The sequence below is a fragment of the Grampus griseus genome (genome assembly GCF_964374135.1).
Source record: "Grampus griseus genome assembly, chromosome: 1".
Lineage (NCBI taxonomy): Eukaryota > Metazoa > Chordata > Mammalia > Artiodactyla > Delphinidae > Grampus > Grampus griseus.
Genome location: NC_139017.1, coordinates 95,277,035 through 95,294,744, shown reverse-complemented (window position 1 = coordinate 95,294,744; position 17,710 = coordinate 95,277,035). Strand labels below are relative to the sequence as shown.

Here is a 17,710-nt window from a genome sequence, read left to right as displayed (position 1 = left end):
TCTGTCTTCCACCAAAAAAAATTTTTTAATTGTATTTTTATATTCATGAAAATATAATTTAAATAGCAGATAATATGAACTTTAAAAAATGTGGCCTCATTGAACTTTGGTAATGGCTTTGTTTTTTACTTTAGAAGTCCAAACATTAGAGAATTCACCAAATTCCCAAAGTAATCCTCTTCAGCAGGGCATCTTGAATTATATTATCCATCAGCATTTATAGAGTTTGGTAAAGTAGTAGAGCAGTTGACTTGGTTACCTGAAACACACATAACATGTCAACATGTAACTAGCACATTAACTTTCTATTTGCATTAATTTTGGAAATTTACTTTCTTTTGGTTTTATTTAATACTTTTTATTTTTCAAGTTCAAGATGTAATAATCAATTGTCAGTTTATAACAAGGACCAATCTGAGAAGTTGGTTTATGTATGGATTTTTTGTCCAGGCAGATCTAGAAAGAATAATTAATTGTGATTATTTGTTTCTACTGCAAACAAATTCAGAGATGTTCACAATCAATTAATGAATTCACCTTCAGATTTCAAGAGCCATACCTGTGTTTAAATATTATCAGAATTTGTCCATGACAGACACCAAAACTAAAAAAAAATATATATATATATATATATATATAATTTTTTTTTTTTTTTTTTTTGCGGTACGCGGGCCTCTCACTGTTGTGGGCTCTCCCGCTGCGGAGCACAGGCTCCAGACGCACAGGCTCAGTGGCCATGGCTCAGGGGCCCAGTCGCTCCACGGCATGTGGGATCTTCCTGGACCGGGGCATGAACCCGTGTCCCCTGCATCAGCAGGCAGACTCAACCACTGTCCCACCAGGGAAGCCCCTAAAAAGATATTTTCAAGGAAAAAAACTATTTCACTTCATTTTTTAAATTAATTATCTAGTGAGAACTTCTAAAAAGATACTTGTAAGCCTAATTCACAAATTAAATTGAAATTTGCAAATAACTTCTGAAGTTAGTTAGGTGTCATATCTTTTAAAAGGTCATTTTTACATATACAAGAACAAATATATTCTCTCCTGTTTGGGAAAATAATTTGGAATAAAGTAGAAATTAGATAGTGATACCAAAAACCTCACTTTCGGGCCTCATTTAGCTCATAAGCAGTTTCTATGCACAAGAAAACATTAAACCAAACATATGGTAAGACTGTTAGTCTTTTCCTCATCTTATCCTTGGTTTATTTCTGCCTTATTTGTAAAACTTATCTTAATCATTGTACATTTGCCAAGACAAAGATACAGAATTACTGATTGTAGATATTTATAATGATATTCTTAGGTAACTATTATTTGTAGGTCTATGATTACCTTAATTATAAATTAGAAGTCTAGCTCATTTTTAGTTTCTGACCTTTCTACTTTAATCTTACATGTCTTATGAGACTGCCTAGGTTCAAATCCCAACCCTACTACTTGATCTCTTTGTGCCTCAATTCCCCACTTAAAATGGGCGTGATGAAGATAATAATAATACCTCACAAGGTTGTTATGAGCATTAAATGAAATAACACATTAAAATGCTTAGAACAGTTCTAAGTACAGAGTAAGTACTCAATAAATATTAACCGTTTTTAATAGTAGTAATTCATAACAATATTTTTAATGAAATAGGCAGACTTGGTTTTATTATGTTTAAGTTGTAACCTTTTTTCTCTTGTTATAAGTTCTGTGTCAAATATTATTAAAATAAGGTAGTTTGTTTAAATTAGCTACTCATGCCCCCAACTCAAGAGAACATAAATGAAGATAATAATACGTCGTTCAATAATTAACCTGATTTTACTCAGTTAGGCAATGCTAATTTGTGTTATACAGTCTGTTTTGCTTCATTCAACAATTTATGCCCAGAAATAAAAGCTGTGCTACAACAGGCATTATCTCTGTTATATTTCATAAAACACACACACACACACAATTATACTGATAAAGTCCTGTGGCCCAATGAATGTTTCTGACAATGATACCAAGTCCTCTATGGGAAGATAAGGTTGTTCTTCAACATGCCAGGTGTACCAAGATTATTGTTTTCCCCAACCTTGCTTATTTCCCTTAAGATTACATGAGACAGTGAATACATGGGATATGCATTATAGCTGTTTCTCGACCTGCAGAATTTGCAGGTTCAGCAAACTCCTTGAACTTTAGATTGATCTACACAACTACCTCTTCCTGCATGTCCCACAGATATATCAAATTTACTGTTAAAACTGAAGCTCATGTTCCACTTCTACCACCAAACCAGCTTCTATATTTCATTTCCCCATCTCAGCACCACCATTCATCCAGTTGCTCTAACCAAAAACAGATTCATCCTGGACTCCTCCCTCTTCTCATCTTCAGTCATCAATTCTGTCTCCTGCTTGGCTTTTATATATTTATACTGTACTTTTCAAACCTAGGCCCCAAACTATTACAGCTTTTTTACATATCTTCCTCCAGTCTAACCTCCATGTTACTGTTTCTGTGACCTTGCTACAACAGATCTAATGACCTCTATTGGATGTTGGTAAAAATATTTTCTCCAGCTGAAAATACTCTCATATCTGTTTGCTCAGATTCTACCTGTTCTTCAAAGTAACTATTTGAAGAGGTAACTAAACTCTACCTTTTAACTCAAAAATTCTTCACATTTTAGTGAATTATAAAACCATGTTTTCCATTACTATACTATTTATTTTTTTTATAAAGCTGTTTTTTTAAAATTTATATTTTATTTATTTTTGGCTGTGTTGGATCTTCGTTGCTACATACAGGCTTTCTCTAGTTGCAGTGAGCGGGGGCTACTCTTCCTTGCGGTGCACATGCTTCTCATTGCGATGGCTTCGCAGCATGTGGGATATTCCTGGACCAGGGATCGAACCCGTGTCCCCTGCATTGGCAGGCGGATTCTTAACCACTGCACCACCAGGGAAGTCCTATTATATTTTTTATTAACAGAGAGTTATGCTGTTTGTCCTCTTCCCCTAATCTTGGGTTAAGTTAAAGTCATTCCTTCCTTAGTTAAAAAAACAACAAAAAAGGTTTTAATTCTAAATTATCAGAGATAAAAGTGATTGAAGCCTATATATCAAAAACTCACATTTTAACTGTTGGCTAAAATCTATGTTCTCTTGATATTTTTCATTCCTAGGCACAGTAGCAAAATAGTTTTCATTCCTAGTCAAAATATTTCTTTTTGCTATTTGTGGATTATTGTAGACAAAGAGGAAATGGCAGGGAAGGTAGTGTTCATGAGTAAACTGACATGACAAACTGATAGATGAGGTAATGAAGCTTTAAGAATTACATCTTCATTCACTTGGTCGTGCTTCAAGTGCTTGACCAAAGAAGTTTATTTCCTGACTCTACTTGAAAGATTTTCAGTATCTTTACAACCTTTCTCTCCAAGCCTTTATCAAAATCGTGAACAGATTAGAATTTCACTTTTTTTTGCTTCAACAATATTAACGAAGAGACCAGAATTTGACAAAAGGTAAGATGGAACGAAAAGTCTATAAAGGAATTTATATATATATATATATATATATATATATATATGCGTTCCTCTATTAAAAGGAATTCTTAACCTGTGTTATGTACAAATCTCATACCTGCTCTCCATGACTCCTGTATGTACGTGTGCATAAACTGAAGGCCGAATAATTCCCTTTCCTCTTCCTCATCTATGTTTTCTCCAGGAGGAAGTGTTACTTCCAATTTCAGTGGGTTGTCTCGGAAGTTCACAAACCTAGCAGTTAACCAAAAAACAGTATTTTTATAGGTGCCATAGAAGTGTACATTTATTTTCCTGGAGAAAGATCAAGTGGTAATATACTAAAATTACTCTTTTTTTTAACTGGTTTCAGTAACTGAACATCTTGGTGAGATGTGATATATCCCAAGAATCTTTAAATTTCTTGCCTAGAAGAAAAAAGTATTAGCTTTAGACAACTTATTTTCCAAGCTTATAAAAGCAACTATTAGTCCATAGCATATGTGTAATGTGGTACACTTTAACTTCCAAGAGCAACCCTAATGCATCTCAAATATACAATTAATGCTATGAACTTAAATTTTCTGCATATTTTATAAAGCATGTCTTATTTATCATTGTATCGTCACCATCTAGTACAAGGCTTAGTAGTTGCTGAATAAGTAAATGAATGATTTTGTTATGAAAGTTGTGAGATTTGGTGTGAATTCTCACATCTTATGCTCACTGTCAGGAAATTAAGTTTTGGAAGTTATTTGAGGGAGTTCTGTTAGTAATTAACTTAGTAAAAAGTTATATTTACCTCTAACGTAATTGCCTTGTCCATTTGTAGTTATTTAGGAAGAAAATAATCACTATTCTTATGGTTTTGGTTTATCGTGGATAAAACTGTATCGTGGATAAAGTTTGTTAGCAGTTATAGAGATGATTTTCAGGAAAATGTCACCAACACAGGGCATTCCTTAAAGCTGATAAATCCCAGTACAGCTTTAGTTTCAAGAATTCTTTCTTGAATAATTTAGACCAGTATTATATTTATCCTCTTTATAAATTATAGAATTTCAAGGTTGGAAAAGATTTTTAAATGTATTCATTTATGTGAATGAGAACTCAAATCTGTTAATAACAATTTCTTTATATTACTTTGTTCTGCAGCCAGAAAGGAACATGTCAGTTCTGTGTCTACAACTTTTACCTTAGATTGGTCATCTCTTCCATGCACACTGGAATATCTTTCAGTTTATTGTTGCTGAGAACAAGAGTACCCAGATTTTTCATATTGCTGATTGTTTCTGGCAAGCATGTTATTTTATTCCGTTGGAGCCATAATGTGTGTAGACTTTGCATTCTGAAAAATTAAGAGGTTCCTGTGATTAATCACATACAATATGAAAACCCTGGTTCTTATTAACCCAAAATTTTTTTAAATGTCATCTTGTATAACATCTCCTTTAACCAGTATACATATTGAGTTAACTGACTTCACATTACCTTATTTTAGGGAAACTATGACAAGGGAGATTTCAATCTCTACCTACTGTATAGCTCTCATCATGTAGTGGTAGAAATTAAATCAATGTATTCTAGAATTCTTCACTATTCTCATAGGATTTCTTGCAGAAGACCTGCTAAAAGGCTATCTAATCTGAATTAGAGTCTTAAGAGGAAACTCAGAAATTATTAATATGCCCATTTAGGGCAAGGCAAGTATGCATAATGGTTAACAGCATGGACTCTGGGGCCAGGGTGCCTGGGTCCAAATCCTAACTGGCACACTTACTAACTGTGATCTTGAGCAATTTACTGTCATCTCTACATTAGTTTCCTCAATGTTTTTAAAGTGCACAGAAGTGCCTGGCATGCACTAAGCAATGTTGTTATTGCTGTGGCCTATTCTTGTCAATTTGTTCAAGTCAGATAGCCAGTTTTTCTCTCCCAAACCCGCCCCCCCCCTTTTCTTTTTTTGGCTGTACCACGTGGCTTGTGGGATCTTAATGCCCTGACCAAGGATCAAACCCAGCCCTCTGCAGTGGAAGCGCTGAGTCCTAACCACTGGACCATCAGGGAATTCCTCAAAACCCTTTTTTTTTTTTTTAAATTTGGAGTACATGAATATATTCTGTTAAAAAGTAGCATACATTATTTGGAACTAAATAGATCTATTGTGATTGATTATGCTTGGGGTCCCCTGTGTTTTGTCTATTCTTTCTTATTTATCATAGAGAGCTTCAACATGTCTCTTGGTAGCAAAAAAGTTATTTATGTTACCTTTCTACAGTATCAGGAAGTTGTTCAAGTCTGTTGCTTCCCATATCAAGCCACTCAAGGGCAGGCATGTTCAACACAGCAGGAGGGATTGTAGTAAAGTGGTTCATACTCAGATCAAGGTGAGTAAGCTTTAACAAGTTGCTGAGCTGAAGAGGAAGGCAAGGTTTTTCAAAATAAATGTCAACAACGTAAACTACTAGAACACCCACAATGGTAAAGGAGATATATCACATCAAGGATTGTCTACATGATGCTTGCACTTTATTTAGTCACAGCAGTCCACAACAAATTTGAGATAACAATAATGCTAAATAACCTCCAGATAAATGAAAAACTCTCTCATAGAAAGTTCATCTATTCAAAGAAAGCTTATCTTCCAAAATAACCAAGCTCCAGGGTTTATAGCACCTGCCTGGCAGAAGCTTTTTTTTTTCTTTCTGGGAGTAAATATATGTTATGTTTTCCTTTTATCTAGTAGTTGAGATTTTCTTGGGAAAACCCAAACTTCAGAATAATAGTTACTTTTGTTAACCCCCTTTCTTTGTGCCTGATGCTTTTTTTTTTTTTTTTTTTTTTTTGCGGTACGCGAGCCTCTCACTGTTGTGGCCTCTCCCATTGTGGACCACAGGCTCCGGACGTGCAGGCTCAGCGGCCATGGCTCACGGGCCCAGCCGCTCCGCAGCATGTGGGATCTTCCCGGACCGGGGCATGAACCCATGTCCCCTGCATCGGCACGCAGACTCTCAACCACTGAGCCACCAGGGAAGCCCGTGCCTGATGCTTTACATAACGTTATCTCAGTCATAGAATTTACTGTTTGGTAATTCTATTTTTAAAATGAAAACATCAATAAAACATTTATTAAGACTATATAACAACACCAGTGTGCTCAGCTTAAGAAAACAAATATATCAATATGACTGCCCTCAATGTACTTCTTCCTTCTTCCTCTTTGAAGATAACTCTATCCTGAATTTGGTATCTATTATTTCCATGCATTTTTTAAATGTTTTTATTACTATACATAAATACATGTTTTCTATATAGTTCTCTCTATATATTACTATTATGTGTATTTTTCATAAACAAAATTATCTTTATATGTTTTTGAATTTTATTTAAAGATGATGATACTGTACTTATCTTTCTTTAACTTGCTTTTTTCTCTCAATATCAGTCTTTATATGTATTCACATTGATGCATATAGCTCTAGTTTATTCATCAACTTTACAAGGTGAGTACCTTTTTCCCCTTTTATGGACAAAATGGTTTAGAGAAGCCATGTGACTAGAAATGATGGAGCTATGATGTGCACTCAAGTTTTCGTGGACCTAAAGCTGCAAAATTTCTAAATTTCTCTTTCCTCTGTAGTGAAAATTTCAAAATGTAAGAATTTAGTTAACTTTTACAAAAGACTCTCCATTTAGCTAGGCAAGTTCTATGTTTTATTTCTATCTCAGGGCACATTCAGATTCATTCCACAACTTTAACACCTCAAAAAATGCACAAATACAGCGTTTTATGGGTAATGCAAAAAAGCAGTTTTCCATTTAGTAGGTGATATTTCTCTAGCTTTATAATTCGTCATGAATGAAACACTTTTCAAAACTTGTCATCAGACTTTTAAAATTTTCAAATGATTCAGGATAGTGTATAAAAAGATTGTTTTTACATTAGCATAAATTTGTTTGTGTGTTACAGTGTGTGCAATTTAATGGCTGAGAGTTAAGTCTCCTGTTGCAGATTTCTCAGTGGGACTAGAACTCTTTGGTTTTAAAAGCTTGAAGAAAGATATTAAAACCATTATAATCTAAGTCTTAATTTTGCATATGTGAAAATTGAGACCTAGTTATGTAAAGTGGTGTGTTCAAGGCCTCACAGCTACTTAAAGGCCACACTTGGAAATAATTCCAGGCTCAAGATCTCAGTTCACTATTTGTTCCTGTAAAACGTATTTCTTTAAGTAAAGACATTAAGGTAAAGACAGGTTAAGAGACATGCCCAAATTCACATAGCTTTTTAGTGACGGAACCAAAGCTAGAAACAAAATCACAATAATTAAAAATTAGAGGGCTTCCCTGGTGGCGCAGTGGTTGAGTCCGCCTGCTGATGCAGGGGACATGGGTTCGTGCCCAGGTCCGGGAGGATCCCACATGCTGCGGAGCGGCTGGGCCCGTGAGCCATGGCCGCTGGGCCTGCGCGTCCGGAGCCTGTGCTCCGCAACGGGAGAGGCCACAACAGTGAGAGGCCCGCGTACCGCAAAAAAAAAAAAAAAAAAAAAAAAATTAGAAATAAAATGTTTATTGGCCCTCTTTTAGGTATAAAGAAATTGTCCCTGTGATCATGATTTTCATCATAATCAAGTGTATACATTTCACTAAACTGAACTATTATAAGATCAGATGGATATAGCTATAGAAACTATGTTTTACTTGCAAGAGCAACAATAATTGGTGCATGTTTACTGGTTTGGGGAGGAAAGTGACATTCTTACCAAGATAAAGTGGGAAAGGGGAATAGTCTTTCATTTTGAGTTTTATTATTTTTCTTAACTTTTATCTTGCAAAATCATTGTTTTCAAGGCAAAGCACCAAGGAAATTTCCTTTGCTGATTCTAAGAGCCTTAAATATGCTTGAAAAATGACAGGAATGTCTATATCTCTATGATCAGTTTGGTCTTACCAAGAACAAGATATCATACCAAATCAAAGTTTGAGGGCTTTCCAAGCCCACTGCCTTGCTTTACTTGGTAGAGCCTAGGACGCTAGCAGACACTTTTCCTAAACTGAAGAATTCATGTCTTTTTACTTTACCTCTATCTCAAAAGCTGATCACCTATAAAAACTAACTAATAAACAAAAGAGTTTTTCTGTCACCACATTGTGCTTTATGATAATCATTTATTCATTCAATAGGCATTAAGTAACATCTACAACCTAGGCTGTACCTTCAATTCTGGGAAGTGAAATAAATAAGATTCTCACTCTGGCCTTCAAGGAGATCACTAATGATGTCAGTACTGTAACAATAATAGAAATAGCTTTTTATGCTAAATAAATCTTTCTCTAATTAAAAACATGCTTTATAATAATAGGAAATGGTTTTCTCTAAACATTTTCTGAAATAAAATTTATAGCATTCTTCCATTAGTGTTATTTTTAATGATCACGCAGTGGAGAAGTAAACCACCAGTAGAAGGAAAATAAAATCATAAGTATTTATATCATTCTGACCTCTTGTGGAAGATCACATATATCTCTGTTAACAGCAAGTTCAAGTTTCTCCAGTCTGGCACAGTTACTTAGTTCCTTGGGGACAGTTTTGATTTTGTTGTAACTAAGAATCAGTTCCTGAAGTCTAGTGAGCAGTCCTACGGGAAAATAATACGCAGTAAAGAGCAGAGGGATATAAAATAATGTTTCCAGTTATTAAGTATTACAGCATAACTTACTTGCCCGTTTCATATTGGCAAATTCACACTTAGGCTCTTCCCTTTTCCCACTGTGTGTCTTGCCCCTTCTTCAGATAAAGAGCTGGTGATTTATCAGTGCTATAGACAAAAATATTTTTTTTATTCGGTTTTATCTATACTATATCCTGACTAGTTTTCCATTTGGGGATTTTTTTTTTTTCCTCATTTAAGGAATTATTTCTAATTTTCTTTCTTGTCTTCAATTTTTTCCCTTCTAGGAGAAATAACCAAACCAACAATATTGTTTCCAGAATCTACACAATATTATTTCCAAAGAGACTTCTCTTGCATTGAAATCTCATCTTGAATCACCTCAGTAAATCCAGAAGCTTGAATCCCCTGGAAGCTTCAGTTTAGACTAGATGTTTAAAATTTTAAGATTCGGGACTATATAAAGATGAGATCTTTATTCCATGTATCAAAAAAAATTATCAGTGAAAAACACAGGAATAAAAGCAATTTTCCTTACCAATTCCTCGAGGTATGTCTGAAATTGTGTTTCGAGATAAATCTAACACTATAAGGTTCTGGAATCTTCCAATGAACTCAGGAATTTTCACCAAGCCAGTTCTATGAAGTTGCCATTCCTGTAGCTGATTTAGTTTTAGTAGAGAAGAAGGGAGGGTCTAAACTCAAGTAAAAAAAATGAAAGTTACTATATTACTTAAATTATTTTAGTATCATGACATACAGAAATATGACTGTAGAGATATTATTTGATTTGTAAAAGAACTTAGGAATATTTTTTCTTTAATGGGTTATATTTCCAAATACTTTGTGCTACTTCTAAGTTTTAAGAACTTCCCTTTTTTGGTGGGTGCTAAACCTTCAAACCCCAATCATAATAACATAAACAGAAATAACATATTTCAGTCAATATTGCACACACATAGAGCTGTGTTCTAAAGATTCTATTTTATTAGGCTTAACTAGAATACATATGTTACTGAACATGAGAATATGGTGGCTAATTGAAATTATAGAGAAAAAGATCATTCTAATCCAAACTTCTCTTCCCATTCTGTTTTGAAATAGTTTAGTTTTTTTTTAAGCAGATTTTCTTTTAATTTAAGAATTTTAAAAGTTTCAACTATACTGAACTCTATGCCTTTTCCCTTTCAGCCTAAAGTAGCCAAAAGACAAAATACAGGAGCTAACCCCCTAGCTAAATATACTGATATGTATGAAAACAAACACTGACTCAAGGGATAGAGGTGGCCCTTGTCAAACTTAGAGTAGGCCTAATGTAATTAAGCAACTATGTTTGTGTGTGTGTGTGAGAGAGGGAGAGAGAGAGAGAGGGAAAGAGAGAAAGAGGAGATAATGTGAATTTGGTTGTGGACCTAAGAAAAAGATTAATATACATTTCCATTTTGTGAAGTTTTAACTGAGCATTTGCTGTTTTTTTTTACTTTAAGGCCAAAGCTTTATTTAAAACACCTTCCGCTGCTTTTAGTTGAGCATTTGCTTTGAAAAAGCTACACGATTTTTGTTAAGCAGATGGTCATCTTTTTACGGAAAATGAGAAATTACTTATTAGAAGGATTAGTGGGAGAAATATTACAAATGACTTAAATTTAGGCAGAGTTCAAGCACATTGGTTGAAGTTTTGCAATAAACAGTTGTGAAGTTACATTAATTTTCAGTTCATGTTGCCCAAATTCATTTGGTACATTATTAGAATTCCTAACTATTCCAGACTTAAGCACATAATTTAAGAATCATTCTCTCAACTCTCCCACAAAATGCGAAATATAAAAAATCAAATATTACTTCTATAAAGCTTACCTTCCATTCCTCATTTTCTATCTTCAAAATGACCCTTCCATCTTCCCTGGTGACCTTTTCTCTTAGCTTGGTTAAGCTCACTCGTTCTTCCCAGATTCGCACTAGCCTAGGAGACCAGGAAATCATTTTAGTTCACAGGTAATGACATAGGTAGCATTCACTTTTGTATGAAAAAGTGACCCATCAAAAACAACCACTTGGGGGCTTCCCTGGTGGCGCAGTGGTTGAGAGTCCGCCTGCCGATGCAGGGTACACGGGTTCCACGGGTTTTTGTTTTGTTTTGTTTTGTTTTGTTTGCGGTACGCGGGCCTCTCACTGTTGTGGCCTCTCCCGTTGCGGAGCACAGGCTCCGGACTCGCAGGCTCAGCGGCCATGGCTCATGGGCCCAGCCGCTCCGCGGCATGTGGGATCTTCCCGGACCAGGGCACGAACCCGTGTCCCCTGCATCGGCAGGCGGACTCTCAACCACTGCGCCACCAGGGAAGCCCGAGGATTTTATTTTAATGAACAGAAAACCAAATAAAAGTATAATATTTGCTGTCTATATATGTTTGTGTTTGCAAAACATTTCTATGGAGTCTGAGTATTTTTATCCACTGCTTGTCTGAAAGTTAATTAATCTGCTAACAAGTGCACTGTGGCAATGGTTATGTGTGGCCTTCTAGACTGAACAGCTAAGCTTCCAACAGATGTGGTTAAGTGAGACAAAGTGTATACTGCCATCTATTCAATTACACCACGTTTTATAAAAATAGAACTATTTAAACAGTAGACATAATGATTATTAATTACTTATTACTTACTGAAATATATGTATTTCAGAGCAAGATTTAATGATGGGCAATGAAGTGTGTTATTCCCTAACGTTTAATTTCAATTAAAGAATTCATCAAGCACCCATTATATGCTAAATACTATGCTGGACATTGTGGATACAAAAAGCTCTGTCCTTAATGAGTGAGGCTAACTATTATTAAACAAGTTTATTTCCATCTCTTAAATGATTCATTAATTCTTTCTGGCTCTGTATTACTATGATCTAAGTCCAGAATGTATCACTTAATTTGGTGACCATGGGCAAGACATCTCACCTCTAAGGACCTTGCCGATAAAACATGGGGTTTGGATTAAATAATATCTAAGGTCTCTTCTAGCTCTAGTATTCTATAATTCCTACACTGTTTATTTTAAGCTTGATGTTCTTTCAAAGTTTTGAACAGAAATTTTCTACCTCCTCTAAAACCCTTTTATTATAGCCTAAAGACTTTCTCCAATGTTGTTATACCAACTCTTACCCAAGTACATGCTTTCTTCAAGGCAGCTTGGCATCCAAAGACAGAACAATTTCTGTTTAAACTTAAGGCTTTTTGAGCTAAATCTTTAGCCTCTTTTAGCTGAGAGAAGAAGCATTAGATTACATTTTTACCCCTTGCCTGTTTTGTACAGAGAAAACTTGACGCTGCTGAAATTAAATGATTCTTAACTAGACACATATAACAGGTGAAATTCAAGAGTTTAGAACCAACTTGTGATTTCTGACCACAGTTTTTTAAAAAGTGGATAGGATTTATGAGTACTCGAGTCAATAGAGAACAGAGAACAGACTTGTGGTTGCCAAGGGCGGGGTGGGGTTTGGGATTAGCAGATGCAAACTAGTATATATAGGATGGATAAACAACAAGGTCCTATTGTATAGCACAGGGAACTATATTTAATAGCCTGTGATAAACCATAATGAAAAAAAAATATATATATATACACATATAACTGAGTCACTTTGCTGTACTGTAGAAATTAACACAACATTGTAAATCAACTATACTTCAATAAAATTTTTTAAAAAATAGTACTTGAGTCAAGTTTGTCATAATTGTATAATATAAACATAATATGTGTCATAAGAGTAGTTTTACACATTTCAGTCTAGGGAAATATAAGACCTAAGGTGAACATAAGCTTACTGAGTCACATTGCTTAGGTATGAATACAAGTGAATACCAGTTCCACATTTATTAGCCATGTGATCTTTGACAAGTTACCTAGGCCTATCCTTCAGGTTTTCCATCTTTAAAATGGAGAAAATAATATCACCTATGTGTGGCAGAGACTGCTTATCATTCCCCAGTATCTGTTACTCCTCTTCTTCCTCAGTAACAGATCCTCTAAATTTAACTGGGCACAAGACTTCATTTAGCCATCCTCCTTTGCAGTTAGGTATGGGTCATATGAAGCTTTGGCTAGTGAGATGTTAGCAGAAATAGTCATGTGTGCAACTTCCTGCTGGCTAGAATCAAGTACATTGGCCACAGTTGGTGTATCTATGTATTTGGGGCCATGAGGTGACTAAAGTCCATTCCTAAAGGAATGGAGACTGTGCACAGTTGAACAACAAGATAAAAGCCTGAATGTGTGACTCAGTGCAGTGCTGTGCCAGCCCTCTTCTTTGCTGGGAGAATGCCAGTTATTTCTAAGTGTTTACACTTCCTCCAAGTTACCCAAGTATAAATCTTAATTTGTCTAAACCAATCATACAATCTCATTTCCCTGGAAGGTAATTGGATTAGGGGTGTACTAATGACCCAGTTCTGGCCAATGAGAGGTGATGGAGAAGTTTGATGGAGACCTCAGAAAGGTTTTCTCATTCTTAAAGAAGATACAGAAATAAATAATTCCTGCTCTTCTGATAACATAATGATGCCTGGCTGTGATGCCTGGAAGTATACCAGTCATCCTGTGACACTGAGAGAAGCTAACCTGAGGACTAAACTGACACACTGATAAAAAGAAGCTGAGTCTTTAAAACTGTTGAAGCTTTGGAATTGCCTTACCTCAGGACTTCCTTATTGTTTAACCCATTTTTAGTTGAGTTTTCTGTTATTTGCTGACACAAGACCATTTTTTTAAATGAGATATAACTGACATATAACATTATATTAGTTCTAGATGTACAACATAATGGTTTGATATTTGTACATATTGCAAGACTATTAATGTTTAGAAAGAGACCTAACAAATGATAACTGTAGGGGGCTATGTGGAATCTATGAGGAAAGGGGCTATCCTTGCAAGAGTAGTAGGATAATTTGGAGATATCCAATGAGGAAGGTAGGTTGGTATCAATGAGGCAGAGGAAGTGAGAGCTGAACTATTTAAGTATAGCCCAAATAGAGGAATCAGGTGATCCACAGGGGCCCTGGCTGGAACTCACAGCTATTTAAATAGGTGAGAATCTACCGTACCTTCTACTGCCAGTTGTTGTTTTAGATCCTAGGGAATATAATGTTGAACAAACAATCTCTGAAAAGTAGACTAAATGATACTAATCAAACTTTGATGAAGTTGAACAGACTCCTAGGACAACTACTATTTTCACTTACAGACACTTGTATTTTTTGTGGCCCCCATCACATGGCCACACTTAATTGTCAGGTGCTTCCTTTAGTTATATTTTGGGTTTTCAGTAAACAGAAACCTCTATCAAATTCAATAATAGGCATTTAATAAATACTATTTTTAATAATGAGGATGTTATGAATTTTTGCTAATTCAAGATAATAAACATGTTACAGCATACTTTTGTTGAAATTCCTTCTCTCGCTTCAGGTCTTCATTGTATTTCTTTATTCTTTTCTCCCAAACTTCCTTTACAGCATTGACAGCCCCAGTACAAACCACATTGTCTGACATGACTTCTCCACATTGTCACAGAGTCACCAACTTCATTTTGAATAGCTGAATCACAGATGCCATCTCAGAAAGGGCCTGATTGTACCAGAGGAAAGAAAAAAAACAGTAATGTTTTAGAATGTTTACTGAGTACCACAATGATCGTAATAGCTTTTTATTGAACACATTCCATGTTCCCAAAACTATTTTATGCACTTTACATGCCATATTTCACTAAATAATTCTCATATAAATATCATGACATGGGTACTTTTATTGTCTCTAATACACATGAGAAAACCGACCCCTAAAAAAGGTGGGCAATTGGTTAAGGTCTCATCTCTAATAAGTGGCAGAGGGGGGAACTGATGCCAAGTCTACTTCCTTTGTTACTATTAATTCACAATAATGAAAAACTGCAACTGGTTTACGTGTCCAATTATAAGGAAATGTTTAATAATGGATATACAAGATAAGCAGGTATCTTGGTATATCTGCTTAATCTAAATGCTATATGTACAAGCTGGAATTCAGTTAAGTGGGATATATTGGTATTGTTTTCTCTTGTGTAAAATAAATTGCAAACCGGACTCATCTAACACTGAGGATTGTGATGTGAATCTCAGAAATGAGAGGAAAATAATAATAGGGGAATGGTTATGTAAATTATGGTAGATCTATCTGATGGAATGCTCTTTGTCTTACAAATAATAGTATTGATTTTTCACCAGATTATATTAGTAATAATGAAAAAATTTGATTCACAATTAATTTAACTATTTTGTTCAAAATTCAAGAAGTCAAAGATGTCCACAATTACCACTTCTATTCAACATTATACTGGAATGCAATAATTCAAGAAAATTAAATAGAAAGGTATAAAGTTTGGAAAGGAAAAAGTGAAATTTGCAACAGCATAGGAAAAAAGGTACTCTCATGCACTAAAGGTGACAGTATATATTGTTATATTCTCTATGGAGAGAATTTTAGTAATATCTATCAAACTTACAGAGCCACATTCACACTCATAAGAATATATACTGTAAATATTTTCAATTGTAAAATGACATATTACGAAGTTATTCACTATGGTGTTTTTCATAACAGCAAAAGATTGGAAACAACATACTTTCCACCAATAAATTATAGTACATGCATATCATGGGAAATTATATAGCTCCATAAAGAAGGAAAACCTTTTTTTTTTTTTTTTTTTTTTTTGCGGTACGTGGGCCTCTCACTGTTGTGGCCTCTCCCGTTGCGGAGCACAGGCTCTGGACGCGCAGGCTCAGTGGCCATGACTCACGGGCCCAGCCGCTCCGTGGCATGTGGGATCTTCCCAGACCGGGCAACGAACCCGTGTCCCCTGCATCGGCAGGCGGACTCTCAACCACTGCGCCACCAGGGAAGCCCGGAAAAGCATTTTATATACTGATATACCATGATCTCCAAAATGTATGACTATGACAGTTTATTGTCCATTCTAATTAATATGGATACTTGGGTCCCAGATTTTTGCTATTATGAGTAATAATTTTTGCTATTATGAGTAATACCGTTTCTAAAATTCCTGTTATCTTCTTGTTGCTCAAGTGGTATTATTCCTATTGTGTATATACCCAGGATTAGAATTGCTAGATCACTGTGTATGTGACTGTTCAAACTTTTAAGATAGAGCCCAATTGTTTTCCAAAATGATTATGCCCATTTATACTCCTACTACAACTGTATAAATGTCCCCACTGATGTATATCCTCACCAATACACTACTACATAAAATGATATCTCATCATGGTTATCATTTATGCTTTCCTGATTAATAAATGTTCCAGGCTACTAAACAAAGATTGTCCAGTTGAATAAAAGACAAAATCCTGTGTATTGTTTACAAAAGGCACACCTAAAACATAAAGATAGAAAAAAATGGAAATACAAAAAAGAAAAAGATCACTCCTAGGTTTATACTCAAGAGAAATGAAAATATATGTTCACACAAAAACTTGTACATGAATGTTGATAGTAGCATTATTCTAAGAGCCCTAAAGTGGAAAACAAATGGCTATTAACTAACGAATGGACAAACAAAATGTGGTGTATCCATACAATGGAATGTTATTCTGGCATAAAAAGGAACAAAGCACTGATACATGCTACCTCATGGAGAAATTTTGAGTAAAATTATGCTGATAGAAGCCAGACACAAAATACCACAAATTGTATAATCCCATTTATATGAAATGTCCAGAATAGGCAAATCCATGAAGAAAGAAAATAGATTAGTGATAACCAGGGGCTTTGCAGAGGGGGAAATAGGAGGGATTGCTAAGAGTACGAAGTTTCTTTTTTGAATGATGAAAATCAACTTTTTGAAATAAATCAACCTATGAAAAAGCAAAGCTTTATGGCTAACAACCAGAATGTAATAAATGTGGTACATCTTGAAAATATAAAAATAAAAGTACTTTTAATAGAATGTGGAAGAAGGAAATGGGGAAGTAGAGGGTAGGGGAGTCAAGAGATACTGTCTATACGTTATGGAACAAGAAATAGAGATTTAAGTTATAAGGCAATCAAAAGAAATTAAAATAGGGATATAACTCTATGGGGGTGCAAGTGAATTTAAGCATCATCTTTCATAATGAAACTCCATAGATAATGTCTAAAGCTGAGAAGACACAGCATAACTGCCTTTGGAAAAAAAAATGTATTATGGAGATAACCACTGAAAACTAATCCTGAAATAGTTAAAATGGTTACTTCACAACAAAGGAGGCAAGAACATACAATGGAGAAAAGACAGCCTCTTCAATAAGTGGTGCTGGGAAAACTGGACAGCTACATGTAAAAGAATGAAATTAGAACACTCCTTAGCACCCTACACAAAAATAAACTCCAAAAGGATTAAAGACTTAAATGTAAGACCAGACACTATAAAACTCTTAGAGGAAAACATAGGAAAAAACACTCTTTGACATAAACCACAACAAGATCTTTTTTGACCCACCTCCTAGAG

General features: G+C 35.1%; 1 protein-coding gene across 1 annotated transcript in view; it reads right to left on the bottom strand.

The window, feature by feature from the left end:
• Positions 1-2: 2 nt before the first annotated feature.
• The window catches only part of LRRC39 (leucine rich repeat containing 39), a 29,596-nt gene continuing 11,888 nt past the window's right edge, over positions 3-17,710 (bottom strand). The window contains exons 3-10 of the mRNA XM_082650813.1: positions 14,606-14,793; positions 11,032-11,137; positions 9,713-9,869; positions 9,005-9,141; positions 5,771-5,916; positions 4,698-4,850; positions 3,621-3,757; positions 3-259 (exon numbers count right to left, since the gene is read on the bottom strand). Coding sequence (XP_082506939.1) covers positions 204-259; positions 3,621-3,757; positions 4,698-4,850; positions 5,771-5,916; positions 9,005-9,141; positions 9,713-9,869; positions 11,032-11,137; positions 14,606-14,718 — 1,005 coding nt within the window. The 5' untranslated portion in view covers positions 14,719-14,793 and the 3' untranslated portion in view covers positions 3-203. The remainder of the gene's footprint in view (positions 260-3,620; positions 3,758-4,697; positions 4,851-5,770; positions 5,917-9,004; positions 9,142-9,712; positions 9,870-11,031; positions 11,138-14,605; positions 14,794-17,710) is intronic.